The sequence below is a fragment of the Pseudonaja textilis genome, chromosome 18 (assembly GCF_049901715.1).
Source record: "Pseudonaja textilis isolate UNSWEBS1 chromosome 18, rPseTex1.2, whole genome shotgun sequence".
Taxonomy (NCBI): domain Eukaryota; kingdom Metazoa; phylum Chordata; class Lepidosauria; order Squamata; family Elapidae; genus Pseudonaja; species Pseudonaja textilis.
The window spans coordinates 7,986,345-8,014,223 of record NC_142007.1 but is presented as its reverse complement, the minus strand read 5'-3'; the positions used below and the strand labels follow the sequence as shown (position 1 = coordinate 8,014,223).

At 45.9% G+C, this 27,879-nt stretch overlaps 2 protein-coding genes across 4 annotated transcripts in view; one reads left to right on the top strand and one right to left on the bottom strand.

The window, feature by feature from the left end:
• Positions 1-27,879, bottom strand: part of LOC148124493 (G protein-coupled receptor family C group 6 member A-like) — a 393,462-nt gene that overhangs the window by 303,702 nt on the left and 61,881 nt on the right. The gene's annotated exons all lie outside the window — the stretch shown is intronic.
• Positions 46-27,469, top strand: MFN2 (mitofusin 2). Of its 3 annotated transcripts, none has more exons than XM_087914995.1 (19): positions 46-82; positions 1,317-1,397; positions 2,139-2,317; positions 3,691-3,826; positions 4,119-4,281; positions 5,005-5,129; positions 7,249-7,357; positions 8,891-8,998; positions 9,108-9,246; positions 9,624-9,691; positions 12,383-12,504; positions 13,412-13,538; positions 13,834-13,938; positions 15,593-15,695; positions 15,856-16,076; positions 16,929-17,084; positions 22,977-23,173; positions 24,259-24,393; positions 25,561-27,469. In XM_087914995.1, exons 3-19 carry the CDS (start codon positions 2,143-2,145, stop codon positions 25,628-25,630), a joined length of 2,259 nt encoding a protein of 752 aa, XP_087771121.1. In that variant the 5' UTR covers positions 46-82; positions 1,317-1,397; positions 2,139-2,142; the 3' UTR covers positions 25,631-27,469. The 3 variants fall into 3 exon arrangements, with proteins under 3 accessions (XP_087771121.1, XP_087771119.1, XP_087771120.1); XM_087914993.1 differs by having other exon boundaries at positions 9,108-9,261; XM_087914994.1 differs by having other exon boundaries at positions 58-82; positions 1,343-1,397; positions 9,108-9,261.

The window sequence follows — 27,879 nt, the reverse complement described above, 5'->3', positions numbered from 1 at the left end:
GAGTGGCTGTCGCGCCCGGCGTGACGTCACCTCCCGTCGCGCCCTCTTGACGTTTCCCGGCTGAAGCAGAAGGCAGGTGAAGGTGAGGCGCGAGGGGCGGCAACGCGTGTCGGCGGGTGTAGATGTTACACGCGGGTTCTGGGGTGTGTGTGTTAATTCGGCCCTCCTCCGGGAGTTAGAGAGGGGTGGTCGCGGAGAAGGCGGGGCTCGTTTAAGGGCTCGCTCCCAACCCCCTTTTGCCTCTTCTCGGCCCGAGGGAGCCGAGCGGGGCTCCCCCGCAAGGAAGACGCGTGTCTGAGGCGGTGCACGTCTGCACGCAGGTGACGGCTCGGAGACAAGTTGCAGACTGACGCCCCCGCCCCAAAAGCGGGTTTTGGTTTTTTTGAGGAGGGTAATTTGGAGGCCCCAAGTTATTGCGTGATGGATCTCCATACACTTTCCCTGGGCAGTGCATGATGGAGTTTCTAGTATTCCCCGGGCGGTGCATGATTTGGACCTCTACACACTCCCTTGGGCAGTGCATGACGGACCTGTAGCATTCTCCAGGCAGTGCATGATGGACCTCCACACACTCCCTTGGGCAGTGATGATGGACCGTGGCATTTTCCAGGCAGTGCAGTGGACCTCCACACCTCCTTGGGCAGTGCATGATGGACCTGTGGCATTTTCCAGGCAGTGCATGATGGACCTCCACACACTCCCTTGGGCAGTGCATGATGGACCTGTGGCATTTTCCAGGCAGTGCATGATGGACCTCCACACACTCCCTTGGGCAGTGCATGATGGACCTGCAGCATTCTCCAGGCAGTGCATGATGGACCTCCACACACTCCCTTGGGCAGTGCATGATGGACCTGTAGCATTCTCCAGGCAGTGCATGATGGACCTCCACACACTCCCTTGGGCAGTGCATGATAGACCTGCAGCATTCTCCAGGCAGTGCATGATGGATCCACATACACTCCCTTGGGGAGCGCATGATGAACCTCCACACATTCCCCTGGGCAGTGCACGATGGACTTCCACACATCCCCAGGCGGTGCATGATGGAGCATTTCAGGACTGGCAGGGAAGCCTCTCCTTAACTGAGCCATCCAGGTTGATTCAACAGTGAAAGTGTCTTGGCGGGAAACCTGCCCAAAACTTCTCTTTGTAGGTGTCTTGTAGTTATAAAATATACATCCTGTGAGGAAGAAACCTGAATGTGTTTTATATTAGGGTGATTCATGGCCTTTTGCTCGTTCATGGTTGATTTCGAGCCATTTCAGATTCCACCCCCTGCATTTTCTAACCTTGTCTTGTTTTCCTTTCCTTAGACCACCGCTTGCCCTCACCTGCTCAGGACAGAAGATGGTAACCATGCTTAGCTTATAAAAACTCCTGCTTGCATCTTAATAGTAAGTGCATTAGAGGCGTTTCAGAACTGGAACTGATTAGACTCTGGTTTCCGGTGCTGCTAAATCTGACTCTAATCCTCCACAGGATTATTTGGGGAGAAAAGCCTAGAGATTTCAGAGCGATTAAAAATAAATGTCAGCTTTCTTCTAGCCTTCTCCCAGAAATCCAGGCTTTTTGCTCCTTCCATTTGGGAAATCTCTTGAGTCCATAATATAGAACTTTTCCATGGTCCCTTTAATACAGTGGTGGGATTCATTTATTTTTTTTTATTACCGGTCCTGTGGGCGTGGCTTGGTAGGCGTGGCAGGGGAAGGATATACGGCAACATCCCCCTTCCCTCCCCCACCCCGCTAACCTGCTTTCCAGCTCCGTTCTCCTGTGCAGGGCAACCAAAGAAGACCCAGCCGATCAGCTGGGACTCAGTGGGAGGCAGAAAATAGATGGGGGACGGGCCCAGTCAAAGGTGGGATTTCCCTGTTCTCCAAACTACTCCAAATTTCCACTACCGGTTCTCCAGCACTGGTCAGAAGCTGCTGAATACCACCTCTGCTTTAATAGATTTAGGAAATTTGGCATTTGAGTGGGATTCAAACAGGTTGTAGAAAATACAGTGATTAGCATTCTGCCAGAACCAGGCCTTCACAGTAGCGGGAAATATGGTTGTTTGTTTACCTGTAGCATTTATTAGAACAGTGGTTCTCTTTCCTTCACATAATCCATGCATTTTTTTCCCCTTCTAGCACAATGTCCCTGCTGTTCATTCGCTCTAAGTCCATCATCGCTAGCAAAAAGGACAAGAGACATATGGCGGACGTCAGTGCCTCCCCCCTTAAGCATTTTGTCACTGCCAAGAAAAAAATAAACGGCATCTTTGAACAGCTGGCGGCTTACATCCAGGAGAGCTCCGTGTTTCTGGAGGGTGAGTTGGCCTTAAGTTTCACAGAGTTTGCTGACTTGTGCACACGAGGTGAGTGGAGGCCTGCAGGTCAAGAAGACCAGAAGCGTGTCTTTTTAAAACCAGGAGCCTTCAAACTTGACAGCTTTAAGACTTGTGGACTTCAACTCCCAGAATTCCTCCTCCTCCAGTCACGGTAGCTCAGGAATTCTGCGGGGTTGAAATCCACAAGTCTTAAAGCTGTCAAGTTTGAAGACCCTTGTTTTAAACAAATTATTTTGCGACCTGAGGTTAGGATTTGAATCCGGGGCCTTCTGCACTTCTATTTTCTTTGTTTCTGACTTTTTGTTCTGTTCTTTTGTGTTGGGTTTGTCTTAAATTTGATGGCGCTTGTTGGTTAGCTTTAATTCTGTTTTTAAAGTTGGCTGCCATTTATTTTATTTGTTTTTGTCAATTGCTTACAAGATAATAAGTATAAGTAAAAACATACTTATGAATACATGGATACTTTTAAAATTGGCTGCCATATTTATTTATTTATTTTATTTGTCTTTGTTAATTGCTTACAAGATAAGTATAAGTAAAAACTTAGTTATGAATACATGGATGCATATAAGAAAAATAAATAAAAGAAACAATAGGACAGGGACGGTAGGTTTATTTTCTTGCTTATGTTATGCTGCCTGCTCTAAGGATGCAGGTATAAGTGAGGGGTCTTTGGAGCTCTCTGAGGCTTCCTTGTTTCCTTCCAAATGTTTCATTAGCCTAATTAGGTAGCATCCTCAGTACTAGCATTAGGATGCACCACGACAAATTCCTTGTGTGTCTAATCAGAATTCATTCATCTTCCCTAGTTAGCATCATGAAACATCTGCAATAAAACGAGCAAGCTCAGAGAGCACCAAGGAGCCCCTTATTTCAACCCTGAGCTACAGATATTCGCCTTTATTGGCAGCAAACACAAGTCCCTGCCCCAAGGGGCTTACCATCTCAAACTGGGCTGTGAGGGAACAAACCACAGAAGGAAGGAAAGAGTTGAATCTGTTATCCGTATTCCTCAAGTTCTACCTTTCTTTCCTAAATTTAGTTTGGGTCTCCTACCTCCAGTCTTGCCATCCTACATACTGGTGTGCTAAGCCAGCTGGATTTCGGTCAAGGTTTTCCTGCATGGTTTGAATGTGGCAACTTTAACCAACCGAGCCAATGCAGAGGGGTGCTGGGATTTGTAGTTCTGAAGCAGGCGGAGGGTTTTGCCCATTCTTCTTTCAGCTTGGCGTCTTTTTTTTCCCCTGGGGAAAAGCCTCAAGAAAGTCCTTTTTCTGTATTGCTGTCTGGAAGTAGGGATTGCGGTGTTCAAACCACTCACCTCCCACGTGACATGTACTGTTTTTTTCCAGAAACGCACAAGAATGGGGAGCTTGACCCGGTCACCACGGAAGAGCAGGTGTCAGAGGTCAAGGGCTACCTGTCCAAGGTCAGCGGGATCAGCGAGGTGCTGGCAAGGCGACACATGAAGGTGGCTTTCTTTGGGCGGTGAGTCAGTTGCTGGTATTTGGAGAGCTTTGCTTGAATCGGAGGCTCTCCAAGTGGGTTGGACTACACGGACCCATCATTCTGAGTCCACTCTGCAGGGCTACCTGGAAAGTTTCCAGCTTAAGTTGTCCATGTTTAAACTGGAACGCTGAGTGTGTTTTGGTTCCCTGGAGTTCAGCAACCCTGTGAGGTTCTTGGGAAGTCCCTGCATCCAGATATCGGCTACCTTGCAGGGTTGTTGTGAGGATAAAATGGGAGGAAGTGTCTCTCTCTTGTGTTTTGCGATCTTTAGGACAAGTAATGGGAAAAGTACTGTGATTAACGCCATGCTGTGGGATAAAGTCCTTCCCTCTGGGATCGGCCACACCACAAACTGCTTCCTGAGAGTGGAGGGGACGGACGGCCAGGATGCCTTCCTGCTCACCGAAGGGTCTGAGGAGAAGAAGAGCGTCAAGGTACAATGTGGGAATGACCCCAAAATTGAGGATCGAATAAACTTGGAGTGTCTTGGAATTGTGAGTCTCAGAGTCGGCTAGTTTTCAGGATTCCGGCAGTTACCCCCCATTTAAATCATGAACCTTGAGCCAAACTTCCAAAGGATTTATTGGGAGTTAACATGTCCGGCACTGCCTGGGTGTAGCCGACTCTGAGACACATCATTCATGGTCACCCTTGACCCTGGCATTCCCCCACCCCCTGGGTATATCACAATTCATATCCTCCAATGGGACACATCCATAGCCCAGAGTCGTCAATCATGCTCTCCAGTTAGAATTTTGTGCAGCAGAAACTTCAGTCACCTTTGAAAAACTATTTATGGAATGCACTTTCAATTTCCAAGATGCTGCACTGCTCCCCCCTCCCTTTTTTGTTGGCAACTCTAAAAAGACCCTAGAAATATTTTATGAGTTGACGTTCTATTCTAAAGCTGCCGGAGGGTGTTGGTTGACATAATCAGCAAGACTTTTAAGACTTGTGAACTTCAACTCCCAGAATTCAAGGTGCCGTGGTTGGGGAGTCCTGGGATAAATGGTGGTCTGGGGGCCCATCACTTCAAAAGTAGTTTTATCCAACCATCCCCTCCCTCCTCCAATGGATTATTATTAAATTCTTGGATTTTCGAAACCCCTTTGTAATCATATTCTCGGACCATCTCTTCCTTTCTTTTCCTGCCTCAGACGGTCAACCAGCTGGCTCACGCCCTCCACCAGGATGAATTGCTAACCGCCGGGGGTTTGGTCAGCGTCATGTGGCCGAATTCCAAGTGCCCTTTGCTCAAGGATGATCTGGTTTTGATGGACAGGTGAGCGGCTGCTTTGCCCCCACCCACCAATAGAAATGTTTCCCTCTCTTACACCCAGCCAGGAAAATTGGAAGCTCTTATAAAGCTTTCTTAAACTGTAGCTGTTGTGCCTTTATCGCGTGAATAAATATGAGATGGGTCGGCTTTTACTGGGGTGTATTAAAAAAGTGGAAGGAGGTGTTTTTAAAAAATTAATCCAGCATAGCCCTTTTGATCCAATCTTTTAGAACGGGAAAGTTTAAGATTATAAACTCATACCGGTTTGGGGTGGTGTTGGAAGAGGGAACATCATTTCCAGAGGTGGGCTGCTGGCAGGTTCGGTCTGGTTCGCCCGAACCCCTTGTTCCGATTCTGCGCAGTTCAGAGAACCAGCAAATCAGACTACCGGCTGACCCTGCCCCCGCCTGGGTTTTTTGGGCCATTTTCAGCTGTTTTGGGGGAAAAAACAGTCCGAAAACAGGCTGTTTTTCGAACTGTTTTCAGGCCGCTTTTCAAGCTGTTTTGGGGGACATTTTTGGACCGTTTTCAGGCTGTTTTTCAGGCTGTTTTGGGGCTGTTTTTCAGGCTGATTTTGGCCAGAAAAACGGGCTGAAAAATGGGCAGGGGCAGAGCCATCCAATGGTGGGATTAGCCCCAACTGGATGAATCCTGCCTGGTCCTTTGAGGCGAGTGACCAGGAGGCGGGGGCCACCCCGACCCAGCCAGAGTTGTTTAAAAATTTGCAGCCCACCACTGATCATTTCAGTGTGTAAATTGTGTCAGTTCGTACAGGGAGTCCTCGATTTACGACCACAATGGAGCCCAAAATTTGTGCCCTTCAGTGAGTTTTGCTCCCCTTTTACGACCTTCCTTGCCTGCACCTGTTAAGTGAATCGCTGCAGTAACCCGGTTGTTAAGTGAATTCGGCTTGCTCCTTGACTTTCCTTGTCCGAAGGTCGCAAAGGGGGATCCCCTGAAACACTGCAACCGTCATAAATATGAGTCACTTGCCAAGCGTCTGAATGTTGATCATGGACCCAGGGACTGCTGGGACGGCCATGTGAAAAGCAGTCAAAAGTCCCTTTTCTCAGTGCTCTCGTCCCTTCAAATGGTCACCAAATAAACCACTGTAAGTCGAAGAGTATCTCTATTTTAAAACTATGTAAGGTCCCAGAAGTTTCCCTAAGCCACGGAGATGCCAAAGAGTGAGGCTCGAGGCTTGCAAAAACAACCGCTTTTTTTATTCTTTGGCCAAAGCAAAAAGTACCATGTCCAAAAATGCACGTAAGGAATAGCCAAACCCTGCGAGCGTGGCTCAGAGTATTAGATGCGGATAGAAACGGATTTTATCCAATCAGAGACAAACGTTCGTTCTTCATGTGCCCCCTTCCTTGTCCATGGAGTGTCCTTTGTCCCTGCTCTGTCCATACTTGGTTGTTTCACACAGTATCCCTTGTCCTTGTGTGTTTGTGCTCCTGGGCAGCCCCCCCCCTTAATCTATGGAGCAGGATGTTTCTGGGAATTGTCTCTAAGGATCTGTCTAGCACCGAAGCAAATTGCAGAGGCGAGAAACCAGATAGCTCTTTGAACTATTACCATCGAGAAGGAGATTCAGGGTATTAAGAACAAGGACGACTAGATTTAAGAACAGTTTTTATCCAAGTGCAGTTTTGAGTTTGAATGCAGGGTCATAAGATTTTGTGGAATTTAATGGCTGAGAGTAATGGGGTATTTACATTTTTAAATTGTATAGAGATTATTGTATGGTCTGTTGTGTCTAGTTTTATTTTTCTTTCAATGGTGTTGTCCAGTTTTACTTGTGGAAGAGCACCTCATTTCGTTGCACCCGCTTGCGAGGGTAATGACAAATAAATTCTTATGTCTTATGTCTTAAAAGGATACCATTCTCTTAACAGAATGAATCCCTAGCCAAATGATTTCCATCCTTTGTCAAACAGTACAAGCAACTTCTTTAACAGGTACAAAGAGCAAAGGTCAAGACTGATTCCTGTCCAAATGTCCTTTCAACCAAAATCAAAACTTAAAGCTCCCACAGGACGGGGGAGGTGTTGGACGAGAGAACTCCATTTCGGCGTGTCGGTTACGGCATCCTTCCTCTTGTTTCTCGTTATATGTTTAGCCCCGGGATCGATGTCACCACCGAGCTGGATAGCTGGATTGATAAGTTCTGCTTGGATGCAGATGTCTTCGTGTTGGTGGCCAACTCTGAGTCGACGCTGATGCAGACGGTAAAAACCTTTCATTCCCCGCTTCTCTGGCTTCGCTTTTCGTGAAATGTTTGCAAGAATCACACAAGTTCCAGGAGGCTCTGGGGGTCGCCATCGAGGCTCCCGAAAGGCACGAAAAGGTTGGATTTTGCATGCTGGTGAATGAAAGAAGCGGAGTGGAGTTTGCTTGTTTTTCTGTCTTTTCTCATCACTCCTCCTCAAAAAGTTACTTTGCAACTCCTGTTTTTAAAAATTCAAAGGTCTCCATCGACCCCACACTCCTTCTGCTCGAGAAACCTGGGTGGGGCTCAAAAGGGGCAGAAATTTTGAGTTTTTGAATAAGTGACCCCTTTGAGCAGGTGATTCCTGTTTTTAGCCAGTTGTGTGCAGCGGCAGCCAATCAAGCTAATCCAATCCTTGGGTGTATAAACAGAGGCAGAGAATCCAAATCACGTGAAGTGTTAGGGCTGCTTTATACATCCTAAGTAAGGCCATGCCTGGAGTACTGCATCCATTTTTGGTCACCCCATTACAAAAAAGATGTTGAGGCTTTGGAAAAAGCGCAAATAAGAGCAACTAAGGTGATTAAAGGCTGGAGACCAGGGGTGGGATTCTACCAGTTCACACCTATTCGCTAGAACCGGTTGTTAACCTTCTAAGCAGTTTGGAGAACTGGTTGTTAGAAGAAATTGCAGGGCTAATCCTGTAAGGAAGGCAGGAAGGAAACATTCTGGTGTTGTTTAGAGAAACTGCCTCTCCGTTAACCTTTATTACATTCTTGGCAGGACTAGACTTCCTGTCTCAAGAACTTCTCTGGAGGTATTTTCCCCTCCTTTGCTGGTACGTGTGTGGAGCGACCATTCAAAGTTACAATGGCACTGAAAAAAGTGACTTATGACCCTTTTTCACACAACTGTTGTAACATCCCCACAGTCATGAGAGGCCAGGCGAGGAGATGCGTGCCTCGATACGATGCTGAGTTGGCCACGCCCAGCCAGTCACATGACCACCCAAGCCTCGCCCACCACCTAAGCCACGCCCACAGAACCAGTTGTTAAAATTTTTGAATCCCACCCTTGCTGGGGACTAAAATATAGGAAGAACCATTTGCAGGATTTGAGTATGGCCAGTCTAGAGAAAAGGAGGACTAGGGGAAACAAGATAGCAGGATTCCTATATTTGATTCCTGTACTCCTGCCCCAAAGAAGAGTGAGGTCAACTTATTCTCCCAAGCAGGCAAGACAAAAAAGGCAATGGATTTGAACTAAGGAGAGAAGCGACCTGGAATTAAGGAGAAACTTCCTGAGGACAATGAACCAGTGGAACAGCTTGCCACCAGAAATTATGGGTGCTCCATTACTCAAGTTTTTTTTAAGAAGAGACTGGTCTGAAATGGTATAGGGTCTCCTGACCAAGCAAGGGGTTGGTCTAGAAGACCTCCAAGGTCCCTTCCATTTCTATCCCCCTTCTGATTTTTTTTTAAAGGCTAATTTTATGAACCTCGTGTTCATAGAAGGCTTTTTTGTTGTTCTTGTTTCTTTTCTGCCGACCCAGGAGAAGCAGTTCTTCCACAAAGTCAACGCTCGCCTCTCTCGGCCGAACATTTTCATTTTAAATAACCGCTGGGACGCTTCGGCCTCCGAACCCGAATACATGGAGGAGGTGAGGCTTCCTGGGCTGTGGCCGGGAAGCGGAGAGCAAGCCCGGAAGGGAGATCCGGTCTCCCTTATCTAACTTGACCTCTTTCGTTGCTCTCCTCTTCCCCTCCCAGGTTCGCCGGCAGCACATGGAACGTTGCACCAGCTTCCTGGTGGACGAGCTGGGGGTGATGGATCGGGGCCAGGCTGGCGATCGCATCTTTTTTGTCTCTGCGAAAGAGGTCCTGAACGCCCGCATCCAGAAGGCTCAGGGTATGCCCGAAGGAGGTGAGAGACCCTCTTAGACCAGTGCTTCTCAACCGTGGCAACTTTTAAGACTTGTGGACTGCAACTCCCAGCATTCCCCAGCCAGCTGGCTGGGGAATGCTGGGAGTTGCAGTCCACAAGTCTTAAAAGTTGCCACGGTTGAGAAGCACTGCTCTTATAGCTCTCCCTGTTTCTAAATCCGCAACCCCCTTCCTCCTTAAAAAAATTACGCTCGGCGTCGCTCCTGCCTGTTCAGGTTTGCCTGCGGGGCTGATGAGGAGTAGAAACTTGGAAAGGTGGGTAGGGAGGAAGCATGGGCCTATTTTGCTGTTCAAATCTGATGGTGCTTGGTTATTTCTATTTTTATTATTCCCCCTCTGTAGGCGGGGCACTGGCCGAGGGTTTCCAAGTGAGGATGTTTGAATTCCAGAATTTCGAGCGAAGGTTTGAGGCAAGTACATCGTTTAGGCGTTGATATTTATCGGGGATTGTTTCACTGCTCCTCGCAGCACAGTTTTCAGAGAGCAGCTTGGATATTTGGGTGGTAAAATGCTAACACGTTTCCTTCATTTACCCATTAAATTTAACAGCTGTGATGTTAAACATATATTAAATAATTCGATTTATAGGGATATCTAGCCATGTAATGTAAATTTAACAGTTGTGATGTTAAATTTACATTACATGGCTAGATATCCCTATAAATCTAATTGTTTAATATACAACAGCTGTATATTTTGGCAAGCAAAGGATTTTCTTTGTAATAACAAAAAAAAAAATACCTTGAAGCCATCTTGAAGAATCAAATAGCAGGCGGTGTGAGCAATATTATCTTGACTACCTTACAATTTCTTCTTTCATCTATATACACCTCTTTTCTGTAAACCTTTGTTTTTGAACCACAAGAACTGTTGATCTGGTTCCAGGACCGGAAGCAAATAATATTATGTAGATTATCCTGCATTGTTCAACACTTTGAAGTAGATTCTGTTTTTATATATAAAGATAGATAGATAGATAGATAGATAGATAGATAGATAGATAGATAGATAGATATGGTATTCAGCTTTGTTCAGGTATTTACCCACGTCATTATAGTTGTGCTTTTAAAGTTGTAGCAACATTTTAGCAGAATCTTATCTGCCATCATCAGGCTTCTGTATTGTGTTTGTCTGTGAGTCAGGCTTTCACAGCCGTTTCTGTTTTAAATTTGGTGCTAGCCTACTGCTGTGTTAGAATGGTTTTTTCTTCATCCTGATTGGTTGGGAACCTTGGACTGTGTTTATTGGTCTTGGAGTTTGCAAACTTAAGAAAACAAATATATATGTTTTCTTAAGTTTTCATGGGTATTTATATGTATGGTATTCAGCTTTGTTTGGGTATTTTGCCATGTCATTATAGTTGTGCTTTTAAAGTTGTAGCAACGTTTCAGCGGAATCTCATCTGCCATCATCAGGCTTCTGTATAGTGTTCGTCTGTGAGTCAGACTAAACAGCTGTGAAAGCCTGACTCACAGACGAACATAATACAGAAGCCTAATGATGGCAGATGAGATTCTGCTGAAAGGTTGCTACAACTTTAAAAGCACAACTACAATGACGTGGGAAAATACCCGAACAAAGCTGAAAAGCTGAATACCATGTATGTATGTATGTATGTATGTATGTATCTGTCTATCTATCTATCTATCTATCTATCTATCTATCTATCTATCTATCTATCTATCTAGTACTTTTTTACAAAACTCTAATCACCTTTGACAGTTACTGAGGCATCTTTGTAACATCCATACATTTCGAATAGCAACAGCACTTAGGTTTATATACCACTTTATAGTGCTTTCCAGCCCTCTCTAAGCAGTTTACAGAGTCAGCCTCTTGCCCCCAAACAATCTGGGTCCTCATTTTACCCGCCTTGGAAGGACGGAAGGCTGAGTCAACCTGGAGCCTGGTGGGATTCGAACTGCCAAATTGTAGGCAGCTGGCTGCAGCTGCACTCTAACCACTGTAGCACAGAGGCTCCTCATTCATATACATTTCTGTATCTTCTTCTAGTCTCTACAAATCTTATTCCTATTGTTCATACCAATTTCCCCAAACCATATAATATTCCAAGTCTTCCTTTTAACTCTTAAGGTGAGTTTATCCATTTCCATGCAATCTAAGATTCTGACGGTATAGTATCCTTTTTCCAACATTGTGCAAGTACGATTCTCGCTGCTGTGGTTATATGCAAGATCGTGCATTTTATCTTTTTATTATATTTCCCCTTCATTATCCCTAAAAGAAACAATTCCGGCTTCATTTCTATGTGACATTTTATAATGTTGTATAACAGTTTTTGTATTTTAACCCAATACTTTTGAACTTCAGGGCACAGCCACCATGAGTGAAAGAAAGTACCTTGTCCCTTTGAAGTAGATTCTTCAATGCAGATCTTGGTTTGCCTATTTTTAACTGGGATTTAAGCCGCTAGTCCTCAAGGACATTCCGCATCCCAAGTGTCAGGCTACAGAACTTTTTCCCATTCAATTAACAGGAATGAACTTCTGAAGAATCATGACCCCAGGAATCCTTTATTGAGATGAGACAATTCATGTAGGAGTTCAAAGCGTCGTCTGAGGCCTCAGGCATGCAGAGATAGATAAGGGAGTTTAGAACCCTTCCCTTTATCTCGATGTGTATTTAGTGAAACAAAAGCCAGTATGTTTATTCCCCCCCTCCCGCCCCTTCTGAAGGATCTTTTTCACAGCTCCCCAAGCATACATCTCACTGTGGAATTTTCATGGTCTTCTCATCTCCTGGCTGTGCCCCTCAGAAGCGATAGGTTCCGGCCATCTGGGATTCCTCCCTCCATTCTATCGTGTGTGGGTTATACAAATTCGACATAAGATTGAATGTATTCAGGTTACATCGAGAAAGGATTTCTTTATCAGTCTCCCTGCCCCCCCCCTTTTCTTCTTCCACTGAAGAAATGACAGATGCACAGTTCTGACACTAAGTGGAATTCACGGTGTGTGTGTGTGTGTCTGTCTGACCTTGTATGATTAGACCAAGGGGGGAATGGATTCACAGCCTCGCTGCCTAAGGGGAAAGGAGGCTGAATTCTGCTGGGAGAGCTGAGGTTTGTTTTCTCTCTGCAGGAGTGCATCTCGCAGTCCGCGGTCAAGACCAAGTTTGAGCAGCACACGGTCAGAGCCAAGCAGATTGCGGAGGAGGTCCGGCACATCATGGATTCCGTGCACGTGGCGGCGCAGGAACAGAGGTGCCTCGTTTGTGATTTCCTAGAGAATTAGCTGAAATGGAAGAGCAGGGCAAGAAGGCCTTTGCAGGGTTTCAGCTAGTTTAGAAATCGAGTGCTTCCTTCCTTCTTTCCTTTCCTCTCCTCTCCTCTCCTTTCCTTTCCTTTCTCTTTTCCTTTCCTTTCCTTTCCTTTCCTTTCTTTCCTTTCTTTCCTTCCTTTCCTTTCCTTTCCTTTCCTTTCCTTTCCTTTCCCTTTCCTTTCCCCTTTTCCCTTCTTCCCTTTCCCTTTTCCTTTCCTTTCCTTTCCTTTCCTTCCTTTCCCTTTCCCTTCCTTTCCTTTCTTCCTTTCCTTTCTTTTCCTTCCTTTCCTTTCCTTTCCTTCCCTTCCTTTCCTTTTTCTTTCCTTCCTTTCCCTTCCTTTCCTTTCCTTTCCTTTCCTTTCCCTTCCTTTTTCCCTTCCCTTCCTTCCCTTCCCTTCCTTCCTTTCCTTTCTTCCTTTCCTTTCCTTTCCTTTCCTTTCCTTTTTCTTTCTTTCCTTCCTTTCTTCCTCCCACCCTCCCTCCCTTCCTTTCCTTCCCTTCCTTTCCTCCTTCCCCTTTTTCTCTTCCTTTCTCTTTCTCTTTCTTTCTTTCCCTTTCTCTTCCTATTCTTTTCCTCCTTCCTTCCTTCCTTCCTTCCTTCCTTTCTTTTCTTTCTTTCTTTCTTTTCTCTTTCTTCCACCCTCCCTCCTTCCTTCCCTCCTCCTCCCTCCTCCTTCCCTATTCTTTCTCTCCTCCCTCCCATTCTTTCCTCCCTCCCATTCCCCTCCTTCTTCTCTTCCTCCCTGCCTATTCCTTCCTTTCTCCCACCCTCCCATTCTCCTCCTTCCTCCTTTCCCTCCTTGCTTATTCCTCCCTCCCTCCCTCCCTTCCTTCCCTTCTGCCTCGCAGGGTTTACTGCCTGGAGAAGTGGGATGACCGCCAGGAGCGCCTGGGATTCATAGAGAAACAGCTGGACCTGCTCACTCAGAGCTACAAGTTGAAAATCAAGGAGATCACGGAAGAGGTGGAGCGCCAGGTGAGGCCCCTGCCCCGAACTCAAAGCCTGGCTTAATGCCGCCGATTCCTCGCAGGAAAGACCATCCCAGCAGGAAACACCCGAGCGTCCCTTTCCGGCAACAAAGAAACTGAAAAGCTGGGATTCAAGAGCATCTTTATCGGGGCTCGTCCCTGCTGCCCTCAAGCACCCCGATTTGGGCTTCAGAAGACAAACATTTGCGGATGCGGTTTTCCTCCCTTTTGCGTTTGGCGGTGGGGGTTCGCTTTCTTGTAAAGGAGAGGCAGTGCAGCCCGGTTGTCATTTCCTTTCCCAGGTCTCCAACGCGATGGCGGAAGAGATCCGGAAACTCTCGGTCTTAGTGGATGAGTTCCAGCTGGATTTCCACCCTTCCCCCGTGGTCCTGAAGGTTTACAAGAACGTAAGCCACTTAATGCCGACTGGATCGTTCCCTGGGAGGCGTTGGGGTGCCCGGTGCCCCGCTGTGGTTTTTGATCCCCTCCATGGAAACCCCACATTCAGAAGTTGGATCCTTTGCAGGCAAAGGCCCCTAAGGAAATACTTCACCGTGTCCCTCTCGTCATCCCAGACCTATCAAGCTCGGTAACGCAGTAACCCCGATGACTTTGAGAGGCGTCCGTAAAGGGGAATGAATATTTGTGGCTCAGGGTTGCCACGGAAGGGTCCTTGGCGCTGTCTGAGCCGGGTGGTTTTCTTGCAGACGTTTCATTACCAAGTTAGGTAACATCATCAGTGCTAGAAAGGAGGAGGGATTTCCTTCTGGTGCTCCCTTCTAGCACTGTTGATGTTGCCCAATTGTTGCTTAACGAAACATCTGCAAGAAAGCAACCGAGTTCAGTTTCGGCCCTGCCCAGCCTTGGTTGTCTAGGAAAGAAAGATTCCCAACTCCATTCGAATTCTTCTACTAAAAGACAAACGGTGGCAGGAAGGCGAAGCTAGCACCGAAGTTTTCGCCCATTAAAGTTCCTGGAGAAGGGTGGAGCCATGTCGCTGCGATACAGCTGCAATCTCGGGCTTCCGAGATCGCAGCTGATATCTTCGCCCCTGGTCAGTCCCAACGGACCTAAACCGTCCCGTAGAGACGGTGATGGCAAGGGGCGCATCCTGCTGATCCCAGGGACACCGCAAAGTCCCTGTTCGATCCAGGAGAAGCCCTTCTACCATCGGCGGAGAGGCAGCCCTTAAGCTGCTGAAGCTGGGACAGCTCCGGAAGGAAGAGGCAGAAAGAGAAAGTGTATCGGTTGGTGAGGACTTTTTTTTTTATTAATATTTGGGACTTAAGGACACCCTAAGAAGGAGAAGAAATCTGTAAGATTTTCGACAAAACTGACTTAGCGGCGATTTTTTAAAGAGAAATGTCAAAGTGAGGCTTGGCTTTTTACTTTTACTTTTTTTTACTGAACTTCTATCGCGATTTAGCAATTGTTAACTGGACTGGTTTTTTCTCTTATATCTATCTATTCTTTCTCTCCTTTTTGACTATTTATATTTTTTAGAATAGAGGCTCCCTTTAGTAAAATTTTTTTTTAATATATATATATATACAGATACATACAGATACATTCATACATACATACATACATACATACATATACATATATATATTTGTTTTCTGAGGTTCTCGCGGGTATTTGTATGTGGATCTTTGGTTGTTCGGGTTTTCTCCCGCGTAAGATTCGAAGTATCTAGGCAACGTTTGAAGAATCACTCTGAGAAGCAAGAGCCAAAGACAGAAGCCTGAAGATGATGAATGAGACTTCATCGAAACGTTGCCTAGATACTTTGAATCTTACGCGGGAGAAAACCCGAACAACCAAAGATCCATATATATATATATATTTACATACATACATACATACATACATACACACACATATATATCTTCTTTTTCTATTATGCTTTTTCTGGGAAAGAAGGGCACTAGGAGTAGTTTTGAGTCTCCTTCCCCAGCTCCCCGCACCCCGAGCCCGGACACTCCGAGAGCACCAAGGACGTTAAGAGAAGCGGACTTCAGCTCCCAGAATTCCCTCGTTTTTTTTTTCCCCCTTTCCTAGGAGTTGCACCGGCATATCGAGGAAGGCCTGGGCCGAAACATGTCCGATCGTTGCTCTGGTTCCATCTCCGCCTCTTTGCAGATCATGCAGCAAGAAATGATTGGTGAGCATCCCTTGGGAGGATGGGAGGTCCTCTAGTCCCACCCCCAGGCGGTAACTCTTGTTTCCTCCCCTAGTTGTGCTCAGATGTGGGGTGTCCTAACACACACACACACACACACACACACACACACACACGTGTCTTCTCCCTCCCTGCCTTTCAGATGGGCTGAAGCCGCTCCTCCCCGTTTCCCTGAGGGGGCAGATCGAGCTGCTGGTCCCCAGGCAGTGCTTCACCCTCAGCTACGACCTGAACTGCGACAAGCTCTGCGCCGACTTCCAGGAAGACATCCAGTTCCATTTCTCCCTCGGCTGGACCATGTTGGTGAACCGGTTTCTGGGGCCCAAAAATACACGCCGGGCCTTGATGGGCTACAGCGACCAGGTGAGAGGGAGGCTTGATAGTGCGAGGTAGATTCCCCCTGCACATGGAGGCTTGGCTTCACCCGAGACCTTGCAATACATCCTGTCAAAACCCACCGAGGGAGGCCAAGATGTGTCGTCTTCGTTTTCCTTCCAAACTGACCTTTGCTGGCGTGGAGTTTTACTCCCCTGTGTCCTTTCCCCTGGCCTCGGTTGCTGCATCTGGAGAATGGGTGCCAGAGGCTGAAATTCCCGCCCCCCCAGTGGCAGCAGCCTCTCTTGCCTTTCCTGCCCCTAACTTGCCCCTGACCAAGGCTTCCCCCAACAGCACAAAACTGAGTCCTCGTCCCGATAAAACCCTTTCATTTGATTTACAATGAATTTCCTCTCCAACAAAGTCCTGGCCAACAGTTTTTCAAGATAGTTCCCAATTACAGACCTTTATCAGGCTTGGAGAGGAGCCAGGCCGGTATCTTTCAGACACAGCAATACTTGACAAGCCTGCCGAAGTGAACTAATAGTTTCCTGCAAAGTCCCTCTCCCCTTTTATACTCTAGGGGAGGGGCCATTCACCGTCCACCTGTGACTTTACTCCCAAGTTGGCCCTTGTTCCTTGGCTTCTCCCTTCATCTGGCAGCTCTGTGCATGTGCACACTGGGAACAGGCTCCAGCTGCTCTTCTTCCCCACTGATCTCCGACTCCGAAGGCAGCTGATAACTGTTGGACGGCCCTGGCCCCATCTCTGCCTCCGAAGCAGAGCCCTCGTCAGAGCCTTCCCCAGACTCCAGGGCTGGCCCAGGTTCTGCCGAGCCTGCCACCAGATTTGCTAGCCACTGTCGGACTACGACATAAATATCCAATTTTTGCCCACCAGGTTCAGCGTCCGTTGCCCCTGACCCCGGCGAACCCAAGCCTGCCCCCCATGCCACAGGGATCCTTGACTCAGGAGGAACTGATGGTCTCCATGGTGACCGGCCTGGCCTCCCTCACCTCCAGGACTTCCATGGGCATCCTGGTGATTGGTGGAGTGGTAGGTTTTGGGGGGAGCGATCTCATAAAAGAAATGGGGTGATGGAGGCCAACTTCCTGATTTCTCTCCAAGCCCTTCCAGGCAGACGTGAAAGCACAATTCAGCCGTTCCAAAGTTAGTGGACCCCGCTAGCTAAGGGCGATGGGTGCTGTAGTCCCCATCTGGAATCTCCCTCTAGTTCAATGATTTTCTTTCCTGCTTGCTCTGAGGTGCTGTCCTTGGCTCTATTTTATTTTCATTTATCAAATTTATTGGCCACCCGTCTTACCACAGGGTAATGCTGAGCAGACCAGTCAGCGTAATTTTAGGGTGTATATTTGGGACCCCGTTTTCCTACAGCTTTTGAGGTATTGGGGACATACTTTAGCTCGTTGGATGCTGCAAACCCGGTTTGTTTAAAAAAATCAAGGAGAGAAGCAACCTAGAACTAAGGAGAAACTTCCTGACAGGGAGGACAATTAACCAGTGGAACTGCTTGCCTCCAGAAGTTGTAAATGCTCCAACACTGGAAGTTTTTAACAAGAGATTGGATAACCCTTTGTCTGAAGTGGTTTTGGGTTTCCTGCCTAAGCAGGGGGTTGGACTAGAAGACCTTCAGGGTCCCTTTTCTCAACCCTGTTATTCTGTTCTATCCTGTCAGCCGTCCCGCGTAGTTCATTCAGCAAATAAAAGACTCCGGGGGCCTTTTCACTTTCTGAGAGGACAGTGTACTGAGCTGGCATGGATACAGAAGTAGCCAAGCCAATTCTAAACGGGTTCGCGTGCCAATAGCATAATTAAACGTCCCTCTTTTCTCCTGGCCCTCCCGTAGTTGTTTTATTTCCTCCAATCCATCACATTCATTTTTGTTTGGGTAACTGTTCTGACCCAAACCCTTTTCCAATAAAACAAAACACAAACCAAAGGGAACAGAAACCTTTTAATGATTCTTGCGAATCGCCGGTTAAAAGGCTGCTGCAAAGCACAAGCTTCGCCAAAACTATGTTAGTTTTCCAAGAATAACAGATAAGAAAGATTTCACAACACAAAGAGTCTTCAAATACCAACTTAAGATACTGTAACGTCCATGAGGCTGAGTTTCAAAATGTCTTTGCTTCCTGCAAAGAACGTTTGGTTCACAGCTGGCTTTTATCCTCTTGAAGGAGGGGCCATTACCTTGCAGCGTTACCCCCGAGTCGCCTGTGCTGTTGTAGCTGCTCTTTCCTGCAAGCAATCCTGCGTGCACGCGCACTTGGCACAGGCTCCTCGGGAACCTCCTCATCGCTGCTGCCAGCCCCCACAACCTCTAAAGGCAGCAGTTCACTCCCTGATGGTCCTGGCCCCTCATCTGAGTCCTCGCTTTCCTCAGCTGCCTGCACCTGCTGCCAGCTAACCACAACAGTAACAGTCTCTTCGTCTAGTAGACGTCCCCAGCAGTTGACCTTTAGACGCTAGCTCTCCTGTTCTTTTCACACACACACACACACACACACACACACACACACACACACCTCCCTTACATTGCAATCCATTCCCTCCCTCCCATTGCTTCTTGTCCATGCCAGCATTCCACGGGGATGGGCTTCAAAAAATTTAGCAACCAGTTCTCTGCCCGGTGGCTGGCTGGGCATGGCCATGGTGGGTGTGGCCTAGTCGACCTCATGCACCACGGGGGGGTGGGGGGGGCTTTTGCCCTCCCTGGGCTCTGGAGGCTTTCCTTGAGTGTCCAGAAGGGCAAAAACGACTTTTCCACGGCTCCGGAGGCCGGAAATGAGCTTACCAGTAGTTGCAACTACAGGTTCGGCAAACCAGATGTAAAACTAGCATCCGGTTCGCCTGAACTGGTGTGAACTGGTAGCAGTTCAGCCCTGACATTCCCATAGAATGTGCCCATAGAAAGCAGAACTCGGAGGCAGGTAGATCCTCAAAGGACAATTTTAATGGATACATCCTATTGGCACAGACTGGTGAAAACCGACTCTGAAAGTTCCCGCAGTTTTCATCAGATTAAAGGAGAATAATTTTTCCATGGTCCAATCGAGGTGCCGGACAGTTGCTTGGTTACTTCACTCCTCCTCTCATAAGCCACCTGTTGGAATGACCTTGGTGCCCACAGGAAAACTTTTCATTTTTGACTACGACATCCCAGCTAATTATTTCCCTCCCTGCTCTCAACTAGTGGCAACCCCGAAGCCTCAAAGATGGCCCCAACCGGGTTCGCTTCAAGGTTGGCTGTCCAGCTGGGAGCAAAGCGTTTTCAAAGTGAGCCAAACTTCAGCCATGACACATCCCATTAAAAACTGCCCTTCTTTCTGAGGCCAAGCCGGTTTCCTTTCTTTTTTTTCCTGATTTTTATTATTTTATATCATACATTTCCTTTCTATGTTGAGCAGTGTGCTCTCTGGGTGTCCAAGGTGTTAACTTACAAACATCATCATCATTACGAATATATATATATGTATATGTATATGTTTTCTTAAGTTTTCGCACGTACTTACATGTTTGGTATTCAGCTTTGTTCGGGTATTTTCCCACTTCATTATAGTTGTGCTTTTAAAGTTGTAGCAACGTTTTGGCAGAATCTCATCTGCCATCATCAGGCTTCTATATTGTGTTCGTCTGTGAGTCAGGCTTTCACAGCCAGTTCAGTTTTAAATTTGGGGCTAGCCTACTGCTGTGTTAGAATGGTTTTTTCTTCATCCTGATTGGTTGGGAGTCTTTAGTCTGTGTTTATTGGTCTTGGAATTTGCTATGTTCTGCTTGATTGGTGTTTCTAATATCTTCTGCCTGTTTTGTGGCTTTTTTTGTCTTGATTGGCTGGCAACATTGTGTTTCTGTATTGGAGGCTTTTAGTGCATCTTGGCTCCCAGTAAATGGACGGCTATCATTTATTAGGAAGCTAGGTTTCATCTGGGTGCCTGGTTGGGGTGTGTTTGAGCTGAAGGTATCAGGGGGGATCTGTTTGTGCCCTGGTGTTTGCCTGGCTTGTGGTGTGAAGATTTTTTTGTTTGTGAGTGCAGGCTTCCAAATAATTGACAGTCTGGTGGAATCATCTCTTCTATTCATGCTTTCAGGTCTTTTTTCAATCTCTATGGCTTCTGTGATGATTCTGTGGCTGGGATTTTCTATAGTGGCTAGGGTTTTGGGGCCATTGAAGTTGATGCTATGACCTGTGGCTTCCATGTGTTGGACTAGTGAGGAAGTGTGTTCCAGCTTTTTGACTGCATTTTTGTGTTCATCCAGGCGGGTACTTATTCTTCTATTGGTCTGTCCAATGTATGTGGCAGGGCATGATGCGCTGGGGACTTCATATATGCCTTGGTTTTCCAGGTCAACTTTATCTTTGGGGTTTCTTAGGATGGCTGCTATTTTTCTGTCTGTTTTGAAGGCAATCTTGATGTGATGCCTGTGTAGTATCTTACTGATTTTGTCTGGAGTACCTCTTATGTAGTATAAAAGGAATGAAAATTAAAAAGGAAGAATTTAAATTGCAAGCCTTTGCGGACGATTTGGCTTTTATTCTGGAAGACCCTTTAGAAACAGCACCAAAACTATTGGAAAAGATAGAGGCATATGGTAAGGAGGCTGGTTTGAAAATAAATAAAGATAAAACAAAGATCTTGACAAAGAATATGCTACTAAGACAAAAAGAAGAACTGGCAGACCTATTGAAAATTCAAGTCACGAACAAGGTTAAATATTTGGGGATACATTTGACAGCGAGATGTAGCACATTAAAAGAGAACAATTACATTAAAATCAAGCAACAGATAGCAATAGATTTGACGAAATGGGAAAATCTACAATTGTCATTAATAGGGAGAATTTCAACAATCAAGATGAATACCTTACCCAGAATTTTATACCTGTTTCAAACAATACCAATTAGGCTTGGAAAAGACTATTTTGAAGATTTAAATAAAATTGTGTTGAAATATATATGGCAAGGTAAGAAAGCGAGAATAAAGTTAAAACTCTTGCAAGATGCTAGAATTAGAGGAGGATTTGGTTTGCCTAATTGGGAGTTGTACTGCCAAGCTACAAACTTGATGTGGGCTAAGGAATGGATAACATTAAGAAATACTAGACTGTTGACATTAGAAGGTCATGATTTGTTGTTGGGGTGGCATGCTTTTCTGTGGTATAAGGGAACTAAAACACAGAGCTATTTTAGAAGACATTATATACAGGAGTCTCTGTGGTTAAATTGGGAGAAGATTAAAAGACAATGTTATTTGAAAATTCCAGTCTGGTTACCAACTATTGAAGCATTTTCCTATCCTATAATATATAAGAAGGAACAAACAGTTAGATATGGGGAAATATTGGATGAAAAGGGTGTACTTAAAACATAGTTCAGTCTTTATGTGTGTCTTGTCTGCCAGGCGTTTGGTTCTGGCGATTAGTGTTTTGGCCACGGAGTTTATCTGTGTTGGGTGGTGGTGGGATTGGGCGTTGAGGTAGCGGTTGGTGTGTGTTTTCTTCTGGTATATGGTGTGTCCTAGTGTGCCATCTGTTTTTTTGTAGATTAGTACATCTAGGAATGGTAGTTGTCTGTTTGTTTCCGTTTCCATGGTGAACTTGATTTTGGGGTGTGTGCTGTTTAGGTGTGTTAGGAAATTGTTTAGGTTTTCTTTTCCATGGGGCCAAATCACAAATGTGTCATCGATGTATCTTAACCATAGTTTGGGTTTGTGGGTGGCATTAGCTTGAGCTCTGGATTCGAATTCTTCCATGAACAGGTTTGCAATGATGGGTGACAGTGGTGATCCCATAGGGGCTCCTTCAATTTGCTTGTATCTTTGCCCTTTGTATATGAAATATGTGTTGGTTAAGCAGTGTTCTGCTAGTTCCATGAGGTATTTATTTTTGATGATTTCAAGAGTTTCTTTTATCGGGACTTGAGTGAATAGTGAAACCACGTCGAAACTTACAAGCAGATCTTCTTGTTCCATGTGTAGATCTTTGATCATTTCCAAGAGGTGGTATGAGTTTTGTACATGTGAAGCTGCTGTTTCAGCATGGGGCTGTAGCTGCTTTGCTAAGTGTTTAGCTAGGTTTTGTAGTGGTGCTCCTCTGGAGCTGTATATGTATATGTGTATATATGTGTGTGTGTGTGTGTGTGTGTGTGTGTGTGTGTATATATCACACACACACATATATATATATAAACAAATATGCAGTAATATATAAACAAATATAACATCAATCATATTATAACATCTTCCATTATAGTATCAATTACATAACTATCAGAAATATTTACTCATCTGTATTTCTTTCTCCTATAAACCTTATTTCACCTAATTCCACTCCTCTAACCTCAGTATCTGTCATTTAACCATTTATCAAATAGTTCCCATATTATGAAGTAGTCTTGAGTCTTCTTGTCAGGTGTGGCTCCATTCAAAACCCAAGAAAGGAAACCTTAGACTCCGTTTTATAAAGAAAAGGACTTTTAGTGAATATGAAGTGGTAGCAACAGGAGATCTGAGGGCAATAGGCGCGAAAATCAGATATAGAAAGTTACCCCGTGTCCCCACCCCCAACAATTCAAACCGGGCATCCAATCTGAGGTGTGTGCATAATGTCAGGTGGTGTCTCAGACATCTGGGATGCCAAGATGGTTGACCTTGGCCTAGAAAAGATAAAAGGGGCTGCATTTACACAGTAAGCAAGAAAGCACCCCAACTTTTACAATTCACACAACTTCAACCTCCACCCTTCCCCCCACTAGGCCCAATTATTCCTCCTCCCCGTTTCTATGGCAGCTGGAAAGAGTCAAGCAAAAGAAGGAATCTCGAAGGCTGACATTTCTTTTCCTTTAATTTTTAGGGTTAACCTATCCCATTTCTGCCCATTCCAGAATTCAAGCCCGTTTTTCTTGTCTGTCTGTTTCCTAACCCCCCCCAGGTCTGGAAGGCGGTGGGCTGGAGGCTGATCGCCCTTTCCCTGGGCCTCTATGGACTCCTTTACATCTATGAGCGCCTCACCTGGACCACGAAGGCGAAAGAGAGGGCCTTTAAGCGCCAGTTTGTGGACTACGCCGGGGAGAAGCTCCAGCTCATCGTCAGCTACACCGGCTCCAACTGCAGCCACCAAGTGCAACAGTGAGTGAAGCCCTCCCTCCCACTGGGTCCAGCTCCTGCCCATGCAGCCTGAGTTTCAGGCTGGTGTTTTGCGAAATGCAGGCAGTTCCTCGACTTATGACCGTTCATTTAGTGACTGTTTGAGGTTAACAACAGCACTGAAAAAAGTGTTCTGACTGAGGCTTCCTGAGGACTGTAATTAAGCACACACTTAGTCCAAACAACTCTTGTTTCATTTCAATGCTGGGAATTCCCAGCCCGTAATGAGTTCCAAACAGTCCCCCGAGATAAGCACCCACCTTTCTCTCCTTTGAATTGCTGCCAACAACTAGACTGCCAAATGAACTGTAAAAAGCCAAACGAAGTACAAAGTCCACACAGAGCTTCAAGGTTGAATCCGAACAAAGCGAAAGACTTTGCTTCCTGCAAAGATTTCTCTCCCTTTGTCTGTCCTTTATATCTTAAGGGAGGGACAATCACCTCCCAGCCTTACTCCCGAGTGGCCCCTTTTGTCTTAGCTGTTCTTGCCTTCTGGCAGCTCTGCGCACACACGCACTGGGAACAGGCTCCCCTTGTTCCTCTGCCTCACTGCTGCCAGACTCCAAAGGCTCCAGTCAGCACATAACTCCTGGATGATCCTGGCCCCATCTCTGTATCGGATGCAGGACCTTCGTCTGAGTCCTCCCTAGACTCCCGGACTGGTCCCCGTTCTTCCCCACTGTCCTATTCCACTGCCGTCTAAACAGGCTGCCGGCAAACCACAACAGTAGTTTCCTGGGGTCAGGTGATCTGCTTTTGCGACCACCCGACAAGCAAAAAAAAAAAGGGGGAATTTCAGATTCACTGAACCATCAGGCTACTAACTTAACAAATGCAATGATTCACTTAACAACTGTGGCAAGAGTTGTAAAATGGAGCACACAAATGTTTCACTTAGCAATTTGGGCTCAATTGTGGTCGTAACTCGAGGACTACCTGTATTAGATTTATATGTGGGGGGCGGAAGGCTTTTCTCTCATTGAGCTAAGTGTCTTTTCCCCTTTCCCCCCCTTTTTTTTTTGAATATTTTTTTTTTCCTTTTCCACTTTAAAACCATCTCGTCCAAGGGAACTGGCGGGAACCTTTGCTCAGCTTTGCCAGCAGGTGGATGTGACGAGAGAAGATCTGGAGAAAGAACTTGCAGGCCTGAATCAAAAGATTGAGATTTTGGATACTTTACAGAGCAGAGCCAAGTTACTCAGGTATGGCGCTGCCAAAGTTTCTGTGTTTGTCACTGCTGGATGGGGTGGTGGGTGTTGATTTTACATAAAACCGGTGCCTTGTTTTGCACTTGCTGGATTTTAGATTTTTAAATTCTGCCATTAAATAATATCCACTACTTCTTGATCTAGGCAAGAACAGAAAATGTATTCACCTTTTTTGTTGTCACTGTTACATTCGGGCACTCCCATTCATTCCTGTTCTTGTAATTAACATGTTGTTACGTCTGTATTAAGGCATTGCAGACATTCTTTGTGAGGGAACATCCTCTTTCAGCCACTTCCTTTTTCAAACCTGGTTTGAGATTATTTAAATCTGGAATCCCACTTAAAAACATTAGTAAGTCAAGGAGGACAGTGCTCGCAAAACAAGCCATCCCTTGACGATGTATTTTCAAGCCTTCATCAAATGGACAGGTAATTATGTTCACGGTTATGAATGTGCCTGATGTGGAAAGCTTTAAAAAAAAAAACACTCTTTCCTGCCGTGATCAAAATACAAAAGCTTTATATAGGTCTCCTGCTTGACCAGGGGGCTGGACTAGAAGACCTCCAAGGTGCCTTCCCTTCCAGGTCTACTCCATTCTGCAGTATTCTGCATTTGAAAAAGGTCCTTGGTGTTTTCAATATTAATGACTCGGTTTGGTATGCTCAGGCTCAGTTTGAGCCAAACGGGTAGGGACGCGGTGGCTCGGGGGCTAAAATGCTGAGCTTGCCGATCAGAAAGACGGGCAGTTCGGCGGTTCGAATCCCTAGCGCCACATGATGGAGGGAACTCCCGTTCCTTGTCCCAGCTTCTGCCAACCTGGCAGTTTGAAAACATGTTTAAAAATGCAAGTCGAAAAATAGGGACCCCTTTGGTGGGAAGGGAACAGCGCTACGTGCGCCTTCGGCATTTAGTCGTGGCGGCCACATGACCACGGAGACGTCTTCGAGACAGCTTTGGCTCCTCTTCGGCTTTGTGATGGACTTGAGTATCACCCGCTAGAGCCGGAAACGACTAGCACGGATGTGCGAGGGGAACCCTTTACCTTAAGCAAAACTGGCTTTAATGGATTTAACCTAGCAGGTAAAAGGCTATAAGTTCTTTCTTTCTTTCTTTCTTTCTTTTTTTAATACGAGCCTCTCTTCGGTTCTCTGCCTCTACAGGAATAAAGCTGGATGGCTGGACAGCGAGCTGAACATGTTCACACATCAGTATTTGCAACAGAGCAGATAAGCCACCGAAATGGGGAGTCCACGGGGAGGCTGCCTGCTCCCCCCTACTCCTTCCCAGTCACACTACTGGGAAAACAATTCCAGATGATGGGAACTTTTTTTGGGGGGGGGGGGAGAAGTGGAAAGTCTTCGATCCTCTTGGCTCCCATCCCTTCCGTGCACACAGTTATTTTGAAACCTGTTTTCTCCTCCCGTCGGCGCTTCTATTCTCGTAGCCAGCCCTTGCAATCTTAGCCATTTGGGGCTCAGTAGGAAGAAAGTTGACAACCCTGATGGCTGGGATATCCCAACCCCCGGATCTAATCCCGTGGCTCTCGTTTTATTTTAGCCCATCCGTGAAATAGCAGCTTAATTTGCTGCTGCTGTTGTTTTTTTTTAGTGGGTGTGGAATGAAATTAACCCCGATGCCTGCTTGCCACAAATGAACGACTCTGTCTTGCCGAAAGGGAACCTTTATCGTAATGTATAGGACAACATTGGGTGCATCCCAGACCAATTCAGAGCTTGGCTTCTGAATTTTGGAAAGCAATCTTCGGGTCTCCTCAACCTTGTAATCCCCTCCTCTCCTTTATTGCGCTTGTGACACAGCGAGAGGGCTAAATGCCCTTCTGTCCTGATCCTCAGGTTTCTGTGATCTTATTAGGATCACCGTGTCTTTTTTTTCCCTGCGGCTTTTGCGCTGAAACAGCCCTCCTTGGGGGGCAGTCCTTACGAAGTTAACCAAGTTAATTTCAAGCACTGATGAATTTATTTGAGGGTGTGTGCAAGTGGGATGAGAGCGACGCACGAAGTTAAGACGGGTGAAACGTAAGAAAAAGGTTCAGAGGAGAAATTCGGACAGTTGCGTCTTGTGTCTCTTCCTTCAAGCGAGGGTGGATAGAATTAATCAGCTGTAATGGATTTTGATGTCTTGATTGTTTCTCTCTTTTATTTTTCTCGCTCTTCCTTTGTTTATGAACCTTTTCACGACTTCTGCAATTGTCTCTTGTACCTTTTGATTTATTTTTATTTTATTTTTTTGGAGGGGGATAAATTAACGACGCTGCTCCCATTTCAATCCGGCCTCCTCCCTTTCAAAATTACAGTTTTCCAAAATACCCCTAAATTGGCAGGTCTCTTATTTCCTCCTGGGTCCAAGGGAGGCCCACTCCAGGAGGTGTTGGTTTGGGGAGGGGGCACGCACTGAGGGTAGCTTGTGCCAGTCTAATCCGCGCAGAGGTCACAATTGGGATGATTCTGACGTTTCTTTGGGCCGAAAGATCCTCCAGTTACCGTGGTTTTCAGCCTTGGCACTTCGATGTGTGGACTTCAACTCCCAGAATTCCTCAGTCAGCTGGCTAGAGAATTCTGGGAGTTGAAGTCCACACATCTTCAAACTTCATGCCGCCTCCTCTTCCTCCGTGTGATTTTGGGGTTTGTTTGGGGTCTATTTCTCCTTTCCTCACCATTCTCACTTGGGGACATTTAATCCTCTTTCCAGCCAGCTCAGCCAAATGTTTGGGAATCTGACAATTTGGGGTTCGGCCAGCGATCGGTTGTAAGCGTGGACCCCTAGAAATGCTGAGGGTTAACAAGAGTTTCCCCCCAAAATGCACTTTACCTTTTATTTTTAACGCTGCTAAGTTTGGTGTTCATTTTAATTTCTAGCAAGGCATTCAAAATCCTCCTGATGGTGTTTTCTCTGTTTTATTTTATTTTGTGTGTGTGTGAGGGTGGGGGGAACTGTAGGATTTGGGAATAAAGATGCTATAAACTAAGTTGACCTGATAATTGTTTCTAGCTGCATCAAATGCTGTTAATAATCACAAAGCGGAATTAAAAAGGAACAAATGGACGGAAACTTTCTTCTGTCTTTTGTTTTCTTGGATAAAAAAAAGATATTTTCCTTTGGCAAATCTCTGTTGTGCAAAGTGTTTCTTTTCACCTCTGCAAAGGGGTTTTTTTTTTTTTTTGGTCTGAATTTTTATCTGGATGACGGTATGTTGCCTGATCCCAGCTGGGGATGGGAAGGGAAAGACACTTTGTGCCTTTCATTCTGCTCTCCAGTGAGCTTGCAAGCGATGGCACAGTGCCTCTAGGCATGTACAGAGGGTGGTTAATATTTCAGAGCGTCCAATCTTTTATTTACATGTCTTTTTCTGGATTATATATATATATATATATATATATATATATATATATATATAACTCTGTGTGTATCGATATATGTGTGTGTGTGTGTGTGTGAGCGTGCATCTCTATAGTGTATGT